The 18,237-nt window shown below is 36.8% G+C and overlaps 1 protein-coding gene across 10 annotated transcripts in view; it reads left to right on the top strand.

Annotated features, from left to right (window-relative positions):
* Positions 1-18,237, top strand: part of LOC128854956 (tolloid-like protein 1) — a 64,279-nt gene that overhangs the window by 11,613 nt on the left and 34,429 nt on the right. For 9 of the 10 annotated variants that reach the window (XR_008453660.1, XR_008453658.1, XR_008453659.1 and 6 more), the window contains exons 2-6: positions 8,644-8,821; positions 10,682-10,708; positions 14,425-14,636; positions 14,739-14,952; positions 15,251-15,468. Coding sequence is in view for 6 of the 10 variants with exons in the window: in XM_054089479.1 (XP_053945454.1) it covers positions 8,644-8,821; positions 10,682-10,708; positions 14,425-14,636; positions 14,739-14,952; positions 15,251-15,468 (849 nt within the window). In the remaining 4 variants the exon portion in view is untranslated. Of the gene's footprint in view, positions 1-7,803; positions 7,920-8,643; positions 8,822-10,681; positions 10,709-14,424; positions 14,637-14,738; positions 14,953-15,250; positions 15,469-18,237 lie in introns of those variants that run through there. The other variant, XM_054089484.1, reaches the window with a different exon arrangement.

Below are 18,237 nucleotides of genomic sequence, written 5' to 3'. Positions count from 1 at the left end.
TAGTAACTACTAAACTAACGTACATTAGCTTAATATAGTCTGTAAGAATGTATCCATTCAAAGGCAATAAATAAATAAATAAATAAAATAAAAAGATAAAAATATATTTTTACGCTCTTATCTCTTTTATGATAACTTTAAAATATTGTGTTTTAAGTACTAAAAAATGTATTTGTTGAAAAATCCATCCAAATTCAAAAATTGTGTTAAACATCGAAGCCTCAGGCGGCGCTGGAAGTGATCCTACATATTCCACCTATTTATATACAGGTTAAAGGAATAGCGGCCAAATCTGGTTCCAGGATTAAAGCAGCAGGTATGCTAAAAGAAAACACACACAGTCACGCATCAGTTCTACTATCTGTGGAACACTTATAAGAAGCATCGAAAACAGACTATCTAGTTCCGAACACTATAAAATACGAATACGCGACAGAAAGAATTGGCAGACCAGAGTCATATCAAATGATAGTGGTCACCATATTTATACTGAAGGTTAAAAAATGGGCAACGTCAGGGGATCGGAAGTGTACTCGGAATAAATATTCGTAAATTACTTCTTTAGAATCCCAAACCGGGTAGCGTCTTCCAAGCTGCGATCTACGCTATAGACAAAGCAGCAAAAATGATAAAATTAATGGACTTACCTCCGGCAAACCTTACCATTTTTGTTGATAGTCCAGCAGCGATCAAGGCACTGGCCTCAGCGCACATCAACTTAACACCACACCACACTTTGTTGGGTCCCCGCCCACTCCGGATTGGAAGAGCGGATGAGTGTGTAAGGAAGGGCTATGATCTGGACCTTCAGCGAGTGATAAAAGGGATTAGTATTCCTCTAAACGAACTGAAACTGCAACTGAATTGAGCGTAATCGCAAAAACCAATAGAGGGTGGTCTCTGACTATTAATTGCAGGGCCTCCAAAGCGCTCTCACCAAACTGAATATTAAAATGTCTGCTTGGAGCAGATCCATTACCAGCGTCCTCACAGGTGTTATAACGGGTCACCACACTATTGGAACCCTAGCCAGTTGTGAAGATGAAGAAGATCTCACCTATGCGAGCACCTGCTTGAACCTGAGCCACCTCTCAGGCATGTCAGGAGGCACTTCCTTAATTACACCGACGAGATCCAGGACAAAACAGGCCGACAACTACTGGATCGGACAGTGTACAGACAGACAATCAACGACATTCATCGGGAGACACTTACCACCTCCTTAAGCCGCCAACCCCCGAATGCCGTCATCGGAATCCAACCACCACCCATTGCAGACGAAGAGCTCCAACTTCTCCGAGGGTTCCTCGTAACCTTTGCACAACTACGTTTTGGATATTGTAGCAGGTTAAACTCTTACTTATCCAGAATCGATCCCGACATACAAAATATATGTCCAGCATGTGAAGGCACCCCTCACGACGCTAACCACCTTTTCACATGCCCCATCAAACCCACTCATCTAACACCTCTCTCCCTCTGGACCCAACCTATCGGAACAGCCAGTTTGCTGGACCTACAATTAGATGACGAAGACGACCGGTGATTACACTACACTGACAAAGCAAAGTTAGTTCTACAACAGTAAGAAGAAATTGAGTCTGTACAACATTTTCTCTGTGAATATCCTGTACTTCAAAGAAGCCGTGCGAAATATCTTAGTGATTATTTCTTTGAAGACCTGAGAAGTTTGCAAAATGTCTCACTGGAGGGACTAATTACATTCTTGAAAAGATGTAAGTTGTTTAAGCAATGATGGAAATCAAATGCAGTTAGGGCCACCGAGTGAACTGTCTTAGACAAGCAACCTGGCAAACCTAACTTAACCTAGCCTTGGGTTTTTTAATTCTTTGCGTTTTCGAAATACAAATATCTATTTCGTCAGCTCAACCGACAATTAAAGAATCAAAAATTTATTATATATATATAATTGGCGCGTACACCCTTTTTTTTGGTGTTTGGCCGAGCTCCTCCTCCTATTTGTGGTGTGCGTCTTGATGTTGTTCAACAAATGGAGGGACCTACAGATATTTTTATGAGGAGTTTTTTCATGACAGAAATACACCCGGAGGTTTGCCATTGCCTGTCGAGGGGCGACCGCTATTAGAAAAATGTTTTTCTTAATTTTGGTGTTTCACCGAGATTCGAACCAACGTTCTCTCTGTGAATTGCGAATGGTAGTCACGCACCAACCCATTCGGCTACGGCGGCCGCAAATTTTTATTACTTTTGTTTTAATTTCGGCACATTACGCTTTATTAAACACACATATGCACTCATTTGTGGATATGTGCTCAAAACGACTGCTCGGAAAATACTGAATTACATATGTACATACCTAATAACTGTCTGCATTCATTGCTAAACGCATTTTTTGTGCACATCACTATTTTTTATTACTTTCGTTACGAATTAACTTAGAATAAGCAACAGTGATGGTTTAAAAAGGAACCCATAGTGTAAGGATAAACTCCAGTGGTATCACAATAGATCTAAAACAGGTCTAAATGCGTCATTACGACAACCAACTTAAAATGTCTTTTTTTAACTAAAACATAAAACCGCTTTTAAGTTAAGGTTTAGTTTTGACTTAAAGGTATTTTATCTTACGAGCCTTTATGTTTTTTGACGGATTTGACTGATTGAGTGGTTAAGGAGCTAAGTTATCGGAATCGTATTATGAAACTTTCAAAGATAACTAGGTATAGTCTAAGCTATGAAAAAAAAAAGAAAAAATCTTATTGGGGTATGTTTCAAAAGTACCAAAAACTTCTATTTCAAAAAACCAATTACACTTTTTTTCTCAAATAACTTTTTTAAGTATATTTTATTCTAAAAAAATTGAAAACCCCCTAACAACGGTAAAAACAACCCAAAATATTTCACTTGAAAAAAACTTAAATCATAATTTTAAACACTGAGTAAATCTCAAAATAATTGTTATTTCTTTCAAAGTGGTTTCAGTTTACTTCTTCTAATACTCAAGCCTATTAATAAACCAATTTTTAGATGAAAATTCTCAAAATACTTGGATCTGCCCAAATCCTTATTAATTTCAAGGTCACGGATTTTCTTAAATAAAATTGGGCTAAAGAAATTTGATGTGCAACCCAAAAAGCATACTGTAGATGCATAAATATCTTTAGTGAATTGAGTTTCTGTTTTATGGATATTTTTCTGACTTTGAAGAAGTGACTGTAGATACATTCATTCACACATAGTATATAGTCATACACAAATCAATATCCTTCATTCATATGTGTATGCATATTTTTCCATAAAAAAATACGCGAGGTCGTGTTGAGCGCATTGATATTTCATTTTTATTTTTATTTGCATTTGAGTGTATTAAATTCATATCGACAAGGATATTAGATTTATTTTCGCTTTGCTAACATAGCAGTGCAGAGTGCAATAAGCTGATATGCATCTGCACAAAAATAAATATAGATGCAGTGGAATCGCGATAACTCACATGCTCGAAAAATTTTAAATCACGATAATTGGTAAAAAAGACCAGTCGCTTGGATAACTCGTACAAAATGTATGTAATTTGGTTCCCTCGATAACTGGCATATTTTTCTCTTGTTCGTGACAGAGAAAAAAGCTGTACAACTCGCTGACTTTATTTATATTCATAGCTCGTAATTGACCAAATAGTAGCATATTTTGAATATATTTTATCCGTAACATAAGATTTTGGTTTTGAAAAAAAGCTTTATAACTCGTAATCTCAACTGATAGGGTGATCACTTTAGAGGTATCAGACTTTAGATTGAAATAAAAAAACGAAAATTCAAATCTATTTGGCAATCTTTATTATTTTTGTGTGGAACCATTCATGGGATTTATTTTTTTAAAGATAATCCCTTTCAAATGTTGGCCGCGACTGCGCCGTAATTCAGCCTTCAGTCAGTATCTCGTGAATAACTTTAGTTATACAGGGCCCGCCATCTATCGATACGGATTTGAACTAGGTATTATTTGAAGAATGGTAACACTTAGCTGTCATCTGATTTGACAGAAAACTAGTTTTATTCTTTCGCTGAACGAAAATGGTTGTGTATACGCTCAAAGAACGCTGGGAAATATTACGACATTACTTTGAAAATCACGGTAACGTTGCAGAATGTGTATGAATGTGTGCCACACAGCGCATGCTACGATCAATCTTTTGCGCACTGCCTTCGAAGATCGCATTATCAGCCGAAATTCTGATATCGTTTGGCCGCCTCGGAGCTGCGATTTGACACCGTTGGATTATTATCTTTGGGGTGCCGTCAAAGACCAGTGTTATGCCAACAAACCAGCAACAGTTGATGCACTGAAGACCAACATACGCGAGTAGCAGATATAGCTGAAATACAGCCGCATGCAATCGAAAATGTGTTGGAAAATTGGACCGATCATATGGGATGGTGCATGGCTAGCCGAGGCAGCCATATGAATGAAGTTGTATTCCATCATTAACCGGAAGGATTGTGCTTCAAAATAAAAAAAAACAGTTTGGAAAAATATTGAGTAGTTTCTTTTTTATAGCATTTTTAATTCCGTTAAGTTATATGGCGGACTCTATATTAGCTTCAAATGCTTTAATCGAAGCTGGTTTATCCACAAAGCATTTGGTCTTTACATACCAATTGATATATAGTTCCGCCTAGGGACTCTGTGCCAGTGTAGACTTTAGATGTAATTCCCTGTACTGCACCTTTTCGCGCGTTTTAGTGAATTATTAATAATCAAGCCAGCAGTATTCCTCAATGAAGGAAAGGACGCAGAATCAAGACACCTAGTTCGTGATCTACAGAATTCTGGGCAGTGGCACCGAAGATTTTCTGGGGTGTATTTAGCATTGCCTTCATTTTGTCATAAGACAATACAATTAATATTCCACTTCAACCACTGGCTTTGCGATGTATGAAAGAATCATGATTTAGGTAGTTCCTCAAGATATTAGTGTATCCCAAAAGGTATTTGTGTTCAATATCAGCTCTGCCTTAGGCCATTTTCACATTAGCCGAAACAATAACTGCACGTCACCAACAACGGTGCTGGCGGGTGCGATAGTTTATGACATATAAAACAAAAAGTGAGAAATCTTTCACACACTCCGATATGTTGCTTTCGTGTCGTAACGGACATGTCGATATGTCCGTAGGCAGCGATTACTGCGCTGATATCGTCGACGAGTTTTGATCGGTCTTGTTGATTTTTTTAATGGCTTTGAAAGATTTCATGAAAAAGTTGGGGTCTAAATGCGATATTGCTATATAAATTGAAATAATCGACTCAAAGCCGTGAATTTGGCATACAAATATGAGAATAATATAAACTCCGTGCCACACACGTCAACTAACCGTGGCATCGCTAATGTGAAAGTATACTGCAAATGCCATGCCTGTATCGGTGTTGCGCTGATGTCGTGTCGTTGTCGACGTCGGTTAATGTGAAAATGGCCTTAAGGTATCACAGATAAAGGTGGATTCGTGGCATTCTGAGCTTCGATAGGCTTTCATTAGTTTTTTTTTAAGACATAGGTATGTCCACTCATCTTTTTATATTCCTTTGAGTTCAGGCATGCAGTAGGCAGGGGCTCATCAATTAGGGGAAAGCTCTTTCAACTTTGAATTGCTGGCACCACCTGGTTGTTAACGAAAATATGCACATCGGAGTTAGGGCTTTAGTTATAGCCTAAATTCTGGGCTTCGAAATACTTCAATGATCCGTGAGCTTGAAAATAAAGAAAAAATCACCCCTCAATAACTAATATAAACTAGTTAGAATCAGTTTACAACCAATTATAATCGAATTTTGTTAGCGGAACGGGCACCTTCCTCCTATTTATATTTCATTTGCTTCAATCAGATACGTCTGCGTAGAAGTTCTGAAGTACCTTCCCCCATTCGTCTTGGACTTTTACTCTTTTTGAAGTTGGCCTGACAAGAAAGTTGTCATTCAGTTCTTATATAATATATTACTCTGACCGAATAGCGTTTTTTTTTCAATTGTTCTTTTTCCTTCAGAATCAGTGCCGACATCTCCTCTGAGTTGTATTCGATGCAGGCTTACATTGACATTGACTGACATTTTGATAAATTATCCTCCTTTGATCGGCGTTTCGTCGAGTATCTCCTCCAGTTTGTGGTGTGCGTCTTGATGTTGTTCTATAAATGGAGGTACATACACTTTTATGCCGCCTGGAAATCAAACATTTTTATTTTTGCCTTGCCTGCTTATTTCCGCTTAACGGAGTTGGGCACATAGCGAACGTACACACAAACAGCAATTTCTGGAAAAACTATTCCCTCTATTTTAAAAACTATAGCAGTAAAACGAAATAATTGATAAATTTAACTATTGCCAAGTGATAAAACATTTCAAAGTTTTATAGTAAAAAGCAGAGACCTGCATGGCTCACTGTTTTCTTGAGTTGTTCATACGCTAAATTTCTTGCTCACATTCAGTCAATTGAACCAAAATATTTGGTCAAGTGCAGTCAGCTCATGCAGGCGAACGCGTAGTTCAGCTCAGTCAACACGTATGATCTAATATCTTCGGCTCAAATCTAATCATTGAACAAAAAGCAGCATTGAATGAAATTAGCATCGGCCTTTGCGTTCAAACGATCAAACTTGTTCAAAGAAGTAATTGTCATTATTGTAAATAGCACATGTTCGAGCACTCGAGCGTTGGCGTAGAATGTACGCTGTAAATTGCGTTTCGTATTTGAAAGGATTAGTTGGTTTTAGCAATGTTTCCTTATTTACATTATTTTCTTTCGTGTTTTATTATAAGTTTTAAGAAAAAAAACAAATATGAAAATATAGTGTTTTTGCTTTAAAATTTTGCTTTTACTTTGCTATCGTTAGTTACAAGCAAAAACTCATGCGGGATCATACGTGTTCAAACCGGCTCATTTGGCTCTATAGCCCTTTTATTCTTGCTCAAAAAAATTAATGTATAGCCGAACGAGCAAATACCCGAAACGGCTGCTATGAAGACGATTGGTGATAACATCGAAGAGCTAAAACGCAGCACATGATTTGATTGAGCTGAAATAAACAATGACAATAACTTATTTGAACAAGTTCGATCGTTTGAACGCAAAGGCCTGTTTTTTTGTTCAAGCGAAGCGTATGAATGTTTTACACTGAGCCGGTGCAGTTCTCTGGTAAAAAGATAGCATTCAAAGCGGTTGAAGCGGATGTCATTTTGGATTAGTTGCAGTTTGATGTTTATTTTTTTAATTTTTTAACATATTTTAGTTTATAGACACGTCTCTTTTATAAGTTTATGCAATTTATGACAACAAGTCCTTGTAAGAGCGATTAGCTTCAAAATACAAAACACTCTGTGCAAATCGAAGCATTCTGTGCATAATTATTAGCGTACATACACATATTTTAAGAGTTTGTCTTATAAGATATAGAGATGTATGACAAAAAGCTGTTGCATACATATTTTCTGCAGAATTTCCGGAATGGCTACACATATGTACATGCATACTTAACATGATTTCTAAACAACTTCCACATCCGCGATATCTTCTTGGGAATAGTTTCCCAGGCAAATTTTTGCTCTGTTTTCCAGCTAACCCATGTTTAAAGGGTCAATCGTTCCGGCTCGATTTGAGTTTTGAATTCACCACGATTGAAATTACACTAGAAAACTGGCCTCATCACATACTTCCTACTTACATATATTCATTTCTGTTACTGATATTTCACTTATTCTCCTTGTCTGTGTATATGTATGTATGTAAGTTTGTATTTACTTTACTTTGTCTATCTCGGCAGTGGCGTACGATTTTGAGGCTGCTTCTAAATTAAGAGCAAGGGGCGGCCCCAATCCAGTGGCACATCCTTGGATACCCGTTGTGGCTTACTTGGAAACTCTGCCAAGACCAACAAAAACGCCAAGTAGGTTGTGTTCGTTTTTAGTTCGATTTCTAAATGTTGTTTTTTGTTGTTGTTGTTTTTTATCTTTTCTTTTTGCGTTGTTTTTCTTCTCTGCTTTCCGTTGCATTGGAATGCCAATTGTTAATGCATTTGTAATAAATTGACAATGAATCAATTTCAGTGCATTTGTAGTTCTCCATATATTATCTATGTATGTATGTGTGAATGTGCTTAAACTTTGCATTGATTGAAATTCAAAACTGCATGTGCATAAAATACTCGTAAAGCTGGAGATATAGATTTACGATACCAATTTAAAGTCATCTTTTGTCAGCGAAATTGGGAATTGAAAGGAAAAGAAAAACAGAGATAAAATTGGCAGATGCCAACTAACTCTAGTCAATAGTAAAACTACCACAAACAATTACACATGAATAAAACAACACCTAGCGTTTGAGTATTCTCAATCCTTGACGCTACTCCGCCACTCAACGATAATGTTATGGTCTTCCTTACAAGTAAACCTTTTTTGTAACGCTCTCCTACTTAGTTTCTCGTTAACCCGTTTCGAAACGGGTTTCTTTGTTGCGTTTTATCTTCATTAAAAAGCAATCTACATAAATTTTCTTATTCGATGGCTGTATTTGTAGTTATCCTCTCTATCAATTCACCCATACATATTTCTTTATCAGATTTCACTCGCATTTACATATCTCTCTTTTCTTTTTCGTTTTCTTTTCCACAGAATGTGACCAGACATTCGTTTCACGCATTGGTGGCCCACAAAATGGCACATTCTCCGCTCCGCTGCTGCACAATCACAAAAATCATTCGCGTCAATGCTTGTACACCTTCCTAGCAGGACCCGGACAACGTGTCGAAGTACTATTTACATCATTTAATTTAAGAGGAAGTCCACCAGAGTAAGTCATGAAAAAATATAGAGTGGGCCATCGATTTCTTTTTCGGTTTCTTTTTAAATCATTTCTTACCTTGACACCGAAAGTCACGCGCAAAACAACGGGGCAGAATGTCGGCATGCTTGAACAAAATTTCAAAATATTAACTTTGGTAGTAAAACTGAAGTGTAAGCTACGTTACTGAAACAGTGCGAATTTTGAGAAGAAATGTAAAATAGTTTTAAAAGAAATCCATCTGCCGCGTTTTGTAAGAGTATTTTACAAAAGTAAGTTCCAGAAATTCACAAATTAATTCACATCACAGGATATTTTTTTTCATTCGAATCGAGAGGACAACTCACAACAAAGAGAGGAAATTCGAAATAAAAACCTGGGATTAGGTATTAATAGCCAAGAAATTGAAGTCAAATGATTACACAAACAACCAAAAAACACAATATTCTGGCCAAGAGATCAGACCATATACTCATTTGTAGGCTTCTTTATCCGCATAACCCTATAACTCCGCATCCCTATAACCAAGGGAATAAATCCTCCCTTAACCTTTTTGGGTGTTTGGGCAAGCTCCTCCTTCTATTTGTCGTGTGTATCTTGATGTTGTTGCACAAATGCAAAGCAGAAATAGACTCGGTGGTTCACCATTGTCAACAAATGGAGGGGTTTCCGAACGGTAGACACATTTTTTATGAGGAGCTTTTTCATGGCAGAAATACACTCGGAAATTTTTCATTGCCTGCCGACGGGCGACCGCTATTAGAAAAAAACTTTTTCTACCAATTGGTCCTTCATGCTCGGAGTTCAAACTCGTGCACTTCCGAAAGGTAGTCACACACCTATAAATTCAGCTACGGCGGTCCTTAACTTCATAACTGGGGGAATAAATCACAGGCAATTTGTTCATGGGCCTTAAACCCTGCTTGTATGTGCCTGCATCCAGAGTTTATCCTCGAGATGACGGCAACAATAGGGGGCGCTCGTTATCTGGTTTAGGTTCATGGGTTTATTAGGTTGAAATATCATTGAGTAAAATGTCTATGAGAATTGGTTAATTGGATTTGGCGTAGGAAGTTTGAGTCTTAAGGTTATATGTCTTAATTGTTCAGAATATTTTGAGAATATGAAAAATTCTCAGTTGGTAGGGTTAACTGAATCTCAGATTGGAATTCAACTACCTAAAACGGCGTATAATAAATATGGTTTGATCTCTGGGCCTGAATTTTTTTTTTGTAGTGTGGCTTCGTTATGCGATTCGTTATCTCTTCGCTATGTGTATATTGGAACAGCTTAAAACGAGAGCGATTTTAATAAAAAATGTGAAAATGACAAGAATTTTTTTACGCCACACAAGTTACCGAACAATCGTTGCTTTGCGCACCGAGTCCGATCGATAATCGTCAATCAGCCTTTTTGGTAATGGCCGTATTCCAACAAGGGCTTCCACGGAGCTCTGATATTACACCGTTAGACTTAGTTTTTTAGGAAGCCGTTAAAGATCGATGCTATATGAACTATTCACAAACGAGGCACTTCCTCACATTTTGGCTACATGCTTTAGCTTAAGACAGCGTCATTAATGAAATTATTGGAGACTCCATCATTTCTAATAAGTAATTTAAGGGAAATATGGAACAGTCATTTTAAAAAGAAGCCAGCCGTTGACCCACCCTTTATAAATATATTTCCTTTTTGGGTAATTCACGTACTTAACACATGTACCCTGTAATGTAAGGCCTTTATGGAAAGGTATGTGTGTGTTTATGTATGTGTCTGCCCAGACATTCACTGCTGAAAAACTGAATTATAATTAGCAACTTTAAATATTTAACTTGTAATTACATTTCTTGTTTCTTCATTTTAATATAGCGGCTCCGCCGTCGGTGAATTGCCAGCGTAAGTACAAATAATTAATAGTTGATAGTGTTATTACTTACTCATATTTATTATATTTACTAAGAAAATATAAAATAACTTCCTGACTGAACATCACGCACACTAGGCCGCGGCGCTCGTACTTCCTCCAAACAGAGATTCGCTCCGCTAAATAGTTGTGGCATAAGGACTTATTGGCAGGCTTTGACAGTCTATTTGTTTCTCGTTTAATTTTAATAATTTTTTTTGGATTTCTTTTTGCGAAAATTAAAAAAAAATCTATAAATTTTCATCAAAATGTATACTTTTTAATCACTGTTTTTACAAAATTTTCAAGAAGGCTTTTGTTAATTAAAACTTGGCGCTTAAGCCTCGCCTTTATGACGAGGGGCGCTACCTAGCTTCACACCCAAAACACTAGAAAATGTTTGGTTCAAAGTAGTCCTAAAGGTATCTACTTCCACAAACCAGAAGTCAAATAATCACAGGCTTTGGCAAAGTTACCCAAAATACCAATTGAACCAAGAGCGGAAGGTAAAATAATACTAAAATACCAGCCAGGATAAGCAACTTTTTCGGAGCAGGCGTCGATACAATGCCAGTATAGCGAGGAGTAGGGATTAAGCAAGTATCGGATGTGAAACAACACTTTCCAACAAAATTTGCTAATAAGTACGACTGACAATTGAGCTAGAATGATGACAACACCACGAATAGCTGTAGCTACACTTAACGCCAAGGCTAACATTTCCATTGTTGTCTCCAATGGCAACAAAAGCTTTGAAAGTGGTATATCGGCCACCACGAGTCTACTTCTGAACAGGTATCATTGTTAATACCTCGTTGCATAGAGGTGAACCGACAAAGAAATATTTGATTCCAAACTCTTCAATAGGCAACAAGTAAAGGTCGATTTCTTCTAACGCATGTAATTTTCCATTACGGACAAAGCGACCCAATTTTGTAACTAAAATCCATTCATTTGAATCTTCTTGCATAACTACAACCACCTCGGTCAACACGAAAACCACTGGAGCTGATAGCATCTTTCAAGCGAGATTGTTCACGAAATTCTTCATTTATATTGGAAAATATATAGTTTCTTCCAACAATCCTATGTTCCTTGAATTTCTCCTGCCTGTATCGAAATTTTCCAGCTTATTTAAGGTTGTCAATCCTAGAATCCCAACGAAGTTTTTAACTATTTGTGATTATTTAAAAGTTAACGCCCTTAAACTAGCAAAATCCGAACAAATACACTGAATTCAGTTACAATTCAAAAGACACATATTTGTTCTCCTACCTACCTTTCGTCTCAATTTAAAAAGAAAACATCCGTCTTACTGCGAGAAAATTTCGCTACATCCCTTCTAACTTTTCAGTAATCAGTGGCGTGATTTTCCGATAATTTAATTGAATAAAAAGTATTCGTGTGGGTGGTTTTAGACCTTTTTTGTCTTCAATGCATGCATTAGGTCTCACTAAACCTAGGCCTATAATTGACCATTGGATGGTAAAAAGATTCAATTTGTCGTCTACTTCTTTATATTGAACCTCACAGGATAATACCAGCTTGTGATTGCAACAGATGTCCGAGTTAACTCAAAGTTTACAACTAATGTAATCCGTTCCTGACTAGATATCGAATTTTTGATTCGCTTCTTAATAGTGTTACTGAACTGGCGTAATCAGTAACCACTTTTGTAGAACGATTTATCTTTTGCCTCAAATAGCTCTCACTTTCAGCGATAACCTCTTCATTCGAGCGAAATTTCTTACCGGCAAGCATATTTTTAGATTTTCCATTAGTCGCTGGGAGCCAAATACTTATAGTTTTGTCATCATCAACACGTTCTTGTTGTTGGTCAACAGTAAGCAAACGCGACACCCTTTTTGAACAGAGCCTTCTCATAGTCAAATGATCATTCAATCTAATAGGACTATGAATAAGTTCGTGCGGTTTTACAACAGATGGCGTAACTTGATTATTATTCCATCGATCCACATTTCCAAACATTCATTGGAGAGCTACTGTCGTAAGGCACAAACGTCAGTATAAGTTTTTTATTTGAAGCGTAAACAACAATATTTTTACCACACTTGAAAATGTCGAATTTCGTGCCAAATAATGTGTTTTTGCGGGGAATTCTTCTTCATTATTTTAATATGAAGAAAAAAGCAGCCGAAAGTCATCGTATCTTGGTGGAAGTTTATGGTGAGCATGCTCTATCTGAGCGAACGTGCCAGAAGTGGTTTGCACGCTTTAAAAGTGGTGATTTTGGCTTGGAAGACGAAGAACGCGAGGGTGCGCCGCCAAAGTTCATGGATACCGAATTGGAGGAATTGCTCGATCAAGATCCGGCTCAAACGCAAGAAGAGGTTGCAAAAACTTTGGGAGTTGATCAATCAACCATTTCCAAACGTTTAAAAGCCATGGGAATGATCCGAAAGGTAGGCCATTGGGTGCCGTATGAATTGAAGCCAAGAGACGTTGAACGCCGTTTTATGGCATGCGAACAACTGCTTCAACGGCACAAAAGAAAGGGTTTTTTGCATCGAATTGTGACTGGCGATGAAAAGTGGGTCCATTACGACAATCCAAAACGTCGGGCAACGTATGGATACCCTGGCCATGCTTCAACATCGACGTCGGCGCAGAATATTCATGGCCTGAAGGTTATGCTGTGTATCTGGTGGGACCAGCTGGGTGTTGTGTATTATGAGCTACTGAAACCGAATGAAACGATTACGGGGGATGTCTACCGACGACAATTGATGCGTTTGAGCCGAGCACTGCGAGAAAAACGGCCGCAATACGCCGATAGACACGACAAAGTTATTTTGCAACATGACAATGCTCGGCCACATGTTGCACAAGTGGTCAAAACATACTTAGAAACGCTCAAATGGGATGTCCTACCCCACCCGCCGTATAGTCTAGACCTTGCGCCATCCGATTACTATCTCTTCCGATCGATGCAACATGGCCTGGCTGACCAGCACTTCCGTAATTACGATGAAGTCAAAAAATGGATCGATTCGTGGATTGCGGCAAAACCGACCGAATTTTTCACAAAGGGAATCCGTGAATTGCCAGAAAGATGGGAAAAAGTAGTAGTAAGCGATGGACAATATTTTGAATATTAAATTTGTAACCATTTTACGTCAATAAAGTTTCAAATTTCGGAAAAAAACCGCACGAACTTATTCATAGTCCTATTAAAGTCAACACGTTCTTTTGATATCTTTACGATGTCAGTTAACTCCCACAACTTCACTTCGCAGCTTTGATCATTCAAAACGATTTTGTGGATTTTTTTAATTTTTGTTTTCTGGTGTCACCGCCTCTTTGGGCGCAGTGGACGCTGCGTCATCGGTGTCTCTACGAGCACGTTTGAAGTCAACTGACCATCGTTTGATTGTTGTTTCTGATGGAGCGAACTCCCTATAACATTTTTCAAGCCATTGCTTCACTTCAACGGTATTTTTTCCCATCAAGAAGCGTGGCTGATCCACGCATTTCTTAATATGATATTAGCGCTGATTTATTATTTTGATTATTTTTTATGTGGCATTTTTAGGACCGAACACAGAATTTTTTTTCCCATTAAAATCCAACACGAAAAAAATAGAAGACAATGAAACGGCAACATTTTTTGTGGAAAACGAAATCACCATTAGTATATAAGGCATGTATTCTACCTACATATATGAAATCGTATATTTTAATTTTTTAGTTGTGTTCACGAGTACATGGATATATATTCCGAAGTGCAATCATCAGATCCAGCTGAACTAATAAATTCACCGTTTGGTGGACGCTATTGCGGTACAATACCGCCACGACGACGTATTTCCATGTACCGAGCTATAGCCATCTCATTTTTTACCAATAAAAATGTATCGACACCCGATTTATTCGAGGGAACTTATAGATTTATAAATGCATGTAAGTACTGACAAATCTAACTCCTACAAATTTTGATATTGATTCAGAAATAAAACAAATATTAAACAATCAATTACGATAACTAATTATTCCTTCTCTCAGCTGAATATGAAATTGGTATACCAATAGCGGGTTCACCATGTTCCTATACCATCACGCCTAGCATGAGTATCAATAAAACTGGGGCACTGATATCGCCAACCTATCCGGGTGCCTATCCAAAAGATATGTCTTGCACATATCAATTCCTCGGCGAGTCGAATCAAAGAGTTAGATTAGAATTTCGTGATTTTGATCTATTTTTTGGTGGACCACAGTGAGTACCTCTGAATGCTGGACAAACTTATTCAATTACATACATACATAAGAAAAATACTACATGCACATAAGAGAATGAATAATAAGAGCACTGAATATATGAAAAATAAACGATAATTATGGGCATATCTGTCCATATCAAAGGATATTTTAGTCGATCAAAGTGCCTTGATAGATTTTTCCTCAATGTACCTATACAAGCTTTAATATCACAAATTAATTCTCCAATGTGCTTGATATGTATGTTTGTTTATTGAATTGAGTTACTCTAATTGAAATACGTATTTTTTCAACAGCTGCCCATTTGACTATGTCAAAGTGTATGATGGTCCTGACAATTCGTCAGCATTGATTGGTACCTATTGCGGACAACAAAGGAATTTAGTTTTATACTCAAGCGAATCAAGCCTTTTTGTTCATTTTTATACATTGCCGAGAACAGCAAATACGCAAAATCGTGGCTTTAAAGGAATTTATGAATTTAGCGAAAGTTTTGTTAAATTAGATTTTATACGTAAGTAAAAGGGTAAACATTGATAAATCTTTAATTTATATTCAATATACAAGTTTCTTTATGTGGATGGAAGCGTTGCAAAAGTTTTGAATAGAGAAGCGCTTAAGAGTTAAATTATTAAACTTGAACTTGCAAAATGTCTGAGGAATAGCTAGAAAATATTCCAGAGAAAGTTTTCCCGTTCCCAGATTTGCGGCGGTAGCACAAACATGAAATAGAACCAAAAAAATATTCTTAAACGCAACTTTTCTTTCAATTAACTGTGGTCTGCTTACATAAAGTTATACTTCGTCTCCGCCCAAAATAAAAAATAGGTCAATCAAGCATTCTGAGCTTCATATTCATACACTTTTTTTTACGTTTTTTTTAATTTTTAGCAACAAGCGAATAAACACTAATTGTCTAGAGGAGCGTAAATCGGAATTACCGAACTATGAAGCCATAAGCTGATGTCGACCAAATGCTTCCTATATTCTTTTGTGATTATGGAAGTGCCTTTGTAGAAACATCATTTAAATTTTAAAAATATCGTCGCCGTAAATTCTAAACTTTATCGTTGCATACGTACAGAGAGGGATTTAAGTCTACATACAGCAACTTATTTTCTTATTTCCCAGAAAGTATACAATAAATGAAAACACTGTTGATGTGGTTTTCTGCGGAACTCTTATTTATTCATAAATTTACAAAAATTTAATTATTTCACTTGCTTCATAACAAAAAAATTAACAAAGCAATAAAAAAGGGGTGTGACAAAAGTCTACATACAGTTCAATTAGCTTAAAAACCCAATTTATTCATTTTAAAATTAGCTCTTTTGAATACTTATTACCATTATCAAAGGCGTCGTGGCGTTGATCCAGCTAGTTGGGTTAGCTCTTTTCGTATTGTTTGGTTCATGCCTCCACCAACTCTATCTTTCGCCGATTTTGCGTCAGTTACTATACTTCGTCGAATGTTTGCCTCTAAAAGCTCCATCGGATTTAAATTCGGACACTTCGGCGATATATTTAGTTACCTGAGCGCGTAATATAAGTTCATTCTTTAACAATTCATTCAACAACAATTTATAACAAGGACCAAACATTCTACTGTGGGCTACAAATGTTGTTCCAATATGGTTTAATATTTATATCGGTCCGTAGTAGCTTGAATAAAAGTCATCTTTCCACATTTCTTCATCTTTCAGCATTTCTTCCCCTTCATATTTTAGCCGGTTCAATCCTTCCGAATATATTAACTTCGATTCGCCAGAAATACATTTATTCAATCTTTGTCAATATGTGTCCGTTCAAACTCAAGCCGAAGGCGACGGTTTTTTTCTGAAGTTAGAGGCTTTTTACGTAGTGTGCTGCTGAGATGTCCGCCATTATTAAGAGGTATTTTAATTGTTCTTGGTTGAACACTTTTTCTGGACTTATCGACGATATGTTGGACCAATTTCGCAGCACCCATTCCCGGATTTTTGTCGACTTCTCTTAAAATGGAGCTTACATCTCTTCTGGATAGCTTCTTTGGAGGACAGTTCACTTTTTATTTTCTACGAATTAGTCTCTTCGTAGTTTTTAACAATCATTTTATTTTCTTTTCTGAAGATTTCCGATTTTTATCAGAAGATATTTCTTTTCACGGACTTATTACTTTTGAACAGCGACAAACCATGAAATAAACAATCAGATGTATAGTATGTAATAGCACCGACGATTGATCAAGTGAATTTTCGAATGACGGTAATTTATAGCTACTTTTTCAATGCTTGCTTTGCTTGAATGAACCAAATCAGATGGATGTACATATGTATGTAGAATTTTGGCATACCCCTCAGTCATACTCTCAGGCTACTATTTTCATTATTGACGCTTTTGCTGTTATAAGTCATGTTCCAACAAAATCCTAAAACAATTCTGAATAAGTAGAGTGGTAATTTCAATACACCGTTGCAGCTCTCATCTGTTCAACTTGTAAGCCATTGAGAGTTATTGAGCCAATGAGCCAATGAGCCAAACAAGAATTTGTTGCCCCTTATTTTAAATTTTTTCTTTCTTGTAAGAAATTGTTTTGATTTGAATGGCTATGTTGCTTGACTGATTACGCTCCTCTATGAACTGAAGAACGACTTTTGAAGTAATATTTCATTGGGATTGGAGAAAGTGATAGAGAGAGAGATAATCGAAAACTGTTAGTCTATGAACGAATAATATTTTCATGCTTAAGTGAAAACTTATTTATGAAAATTATGTAAAGAAAGACAAACAAATACCTTATACAACATATTTCACTTTAAAATACATCCGAGATGCTTAAAATGATCCCACAGCCTTGTAGACGATTTACTTTTGATACACCAGGGATTTCTTGTCGGTGGTTTGCTTTAGCCTTATATAGGGAAGTGACAGAATTTTCATAATTTAATTGCAAAGACCTCATTAAGAGTATTTCCATCGAGAATGAGATGAAGTCAACTATTTGACCATAGATCTAATTGAATAACAATAACATATAGAGAATAGAATAAACCGCAAGTTTCAGAAAATAGTGGATCGACATAACTCAGACTCTACATCCTATTTCAAATTCAAATATACTATTTAGCGCAAAAAATAGTTAGAAGATTTGTCCATCATAGATACGTGGATTGAAACATTTTAATAGAAGGAGAATTGAACTGAAATATGTTATGAAGAGAAGATACTCTTTGCAGACTGTAAGCGAACAACAAGGAATGCACGTGGAGTTGCTCAAAAGAGTCTACTTAATAATCAAAGAATT

Source organism: Anastrepha ludens, chromosome 2 (genome assembly GCF_028408465.1).
Source record: "Anastrepha ludens isolate Willacy chromosome 2, idAnaLude1.1, whole genome shotgun sequence".
Lineage (NCBI taxonomy): Eukaryota > Metazoa > Arthropoda > Insecta > Diptera > Tephritidae > Anastrepha > Anastrepha ludens.
This window is presented reverse-complemented; position numbering and strand designations above follow the sequence as displayed.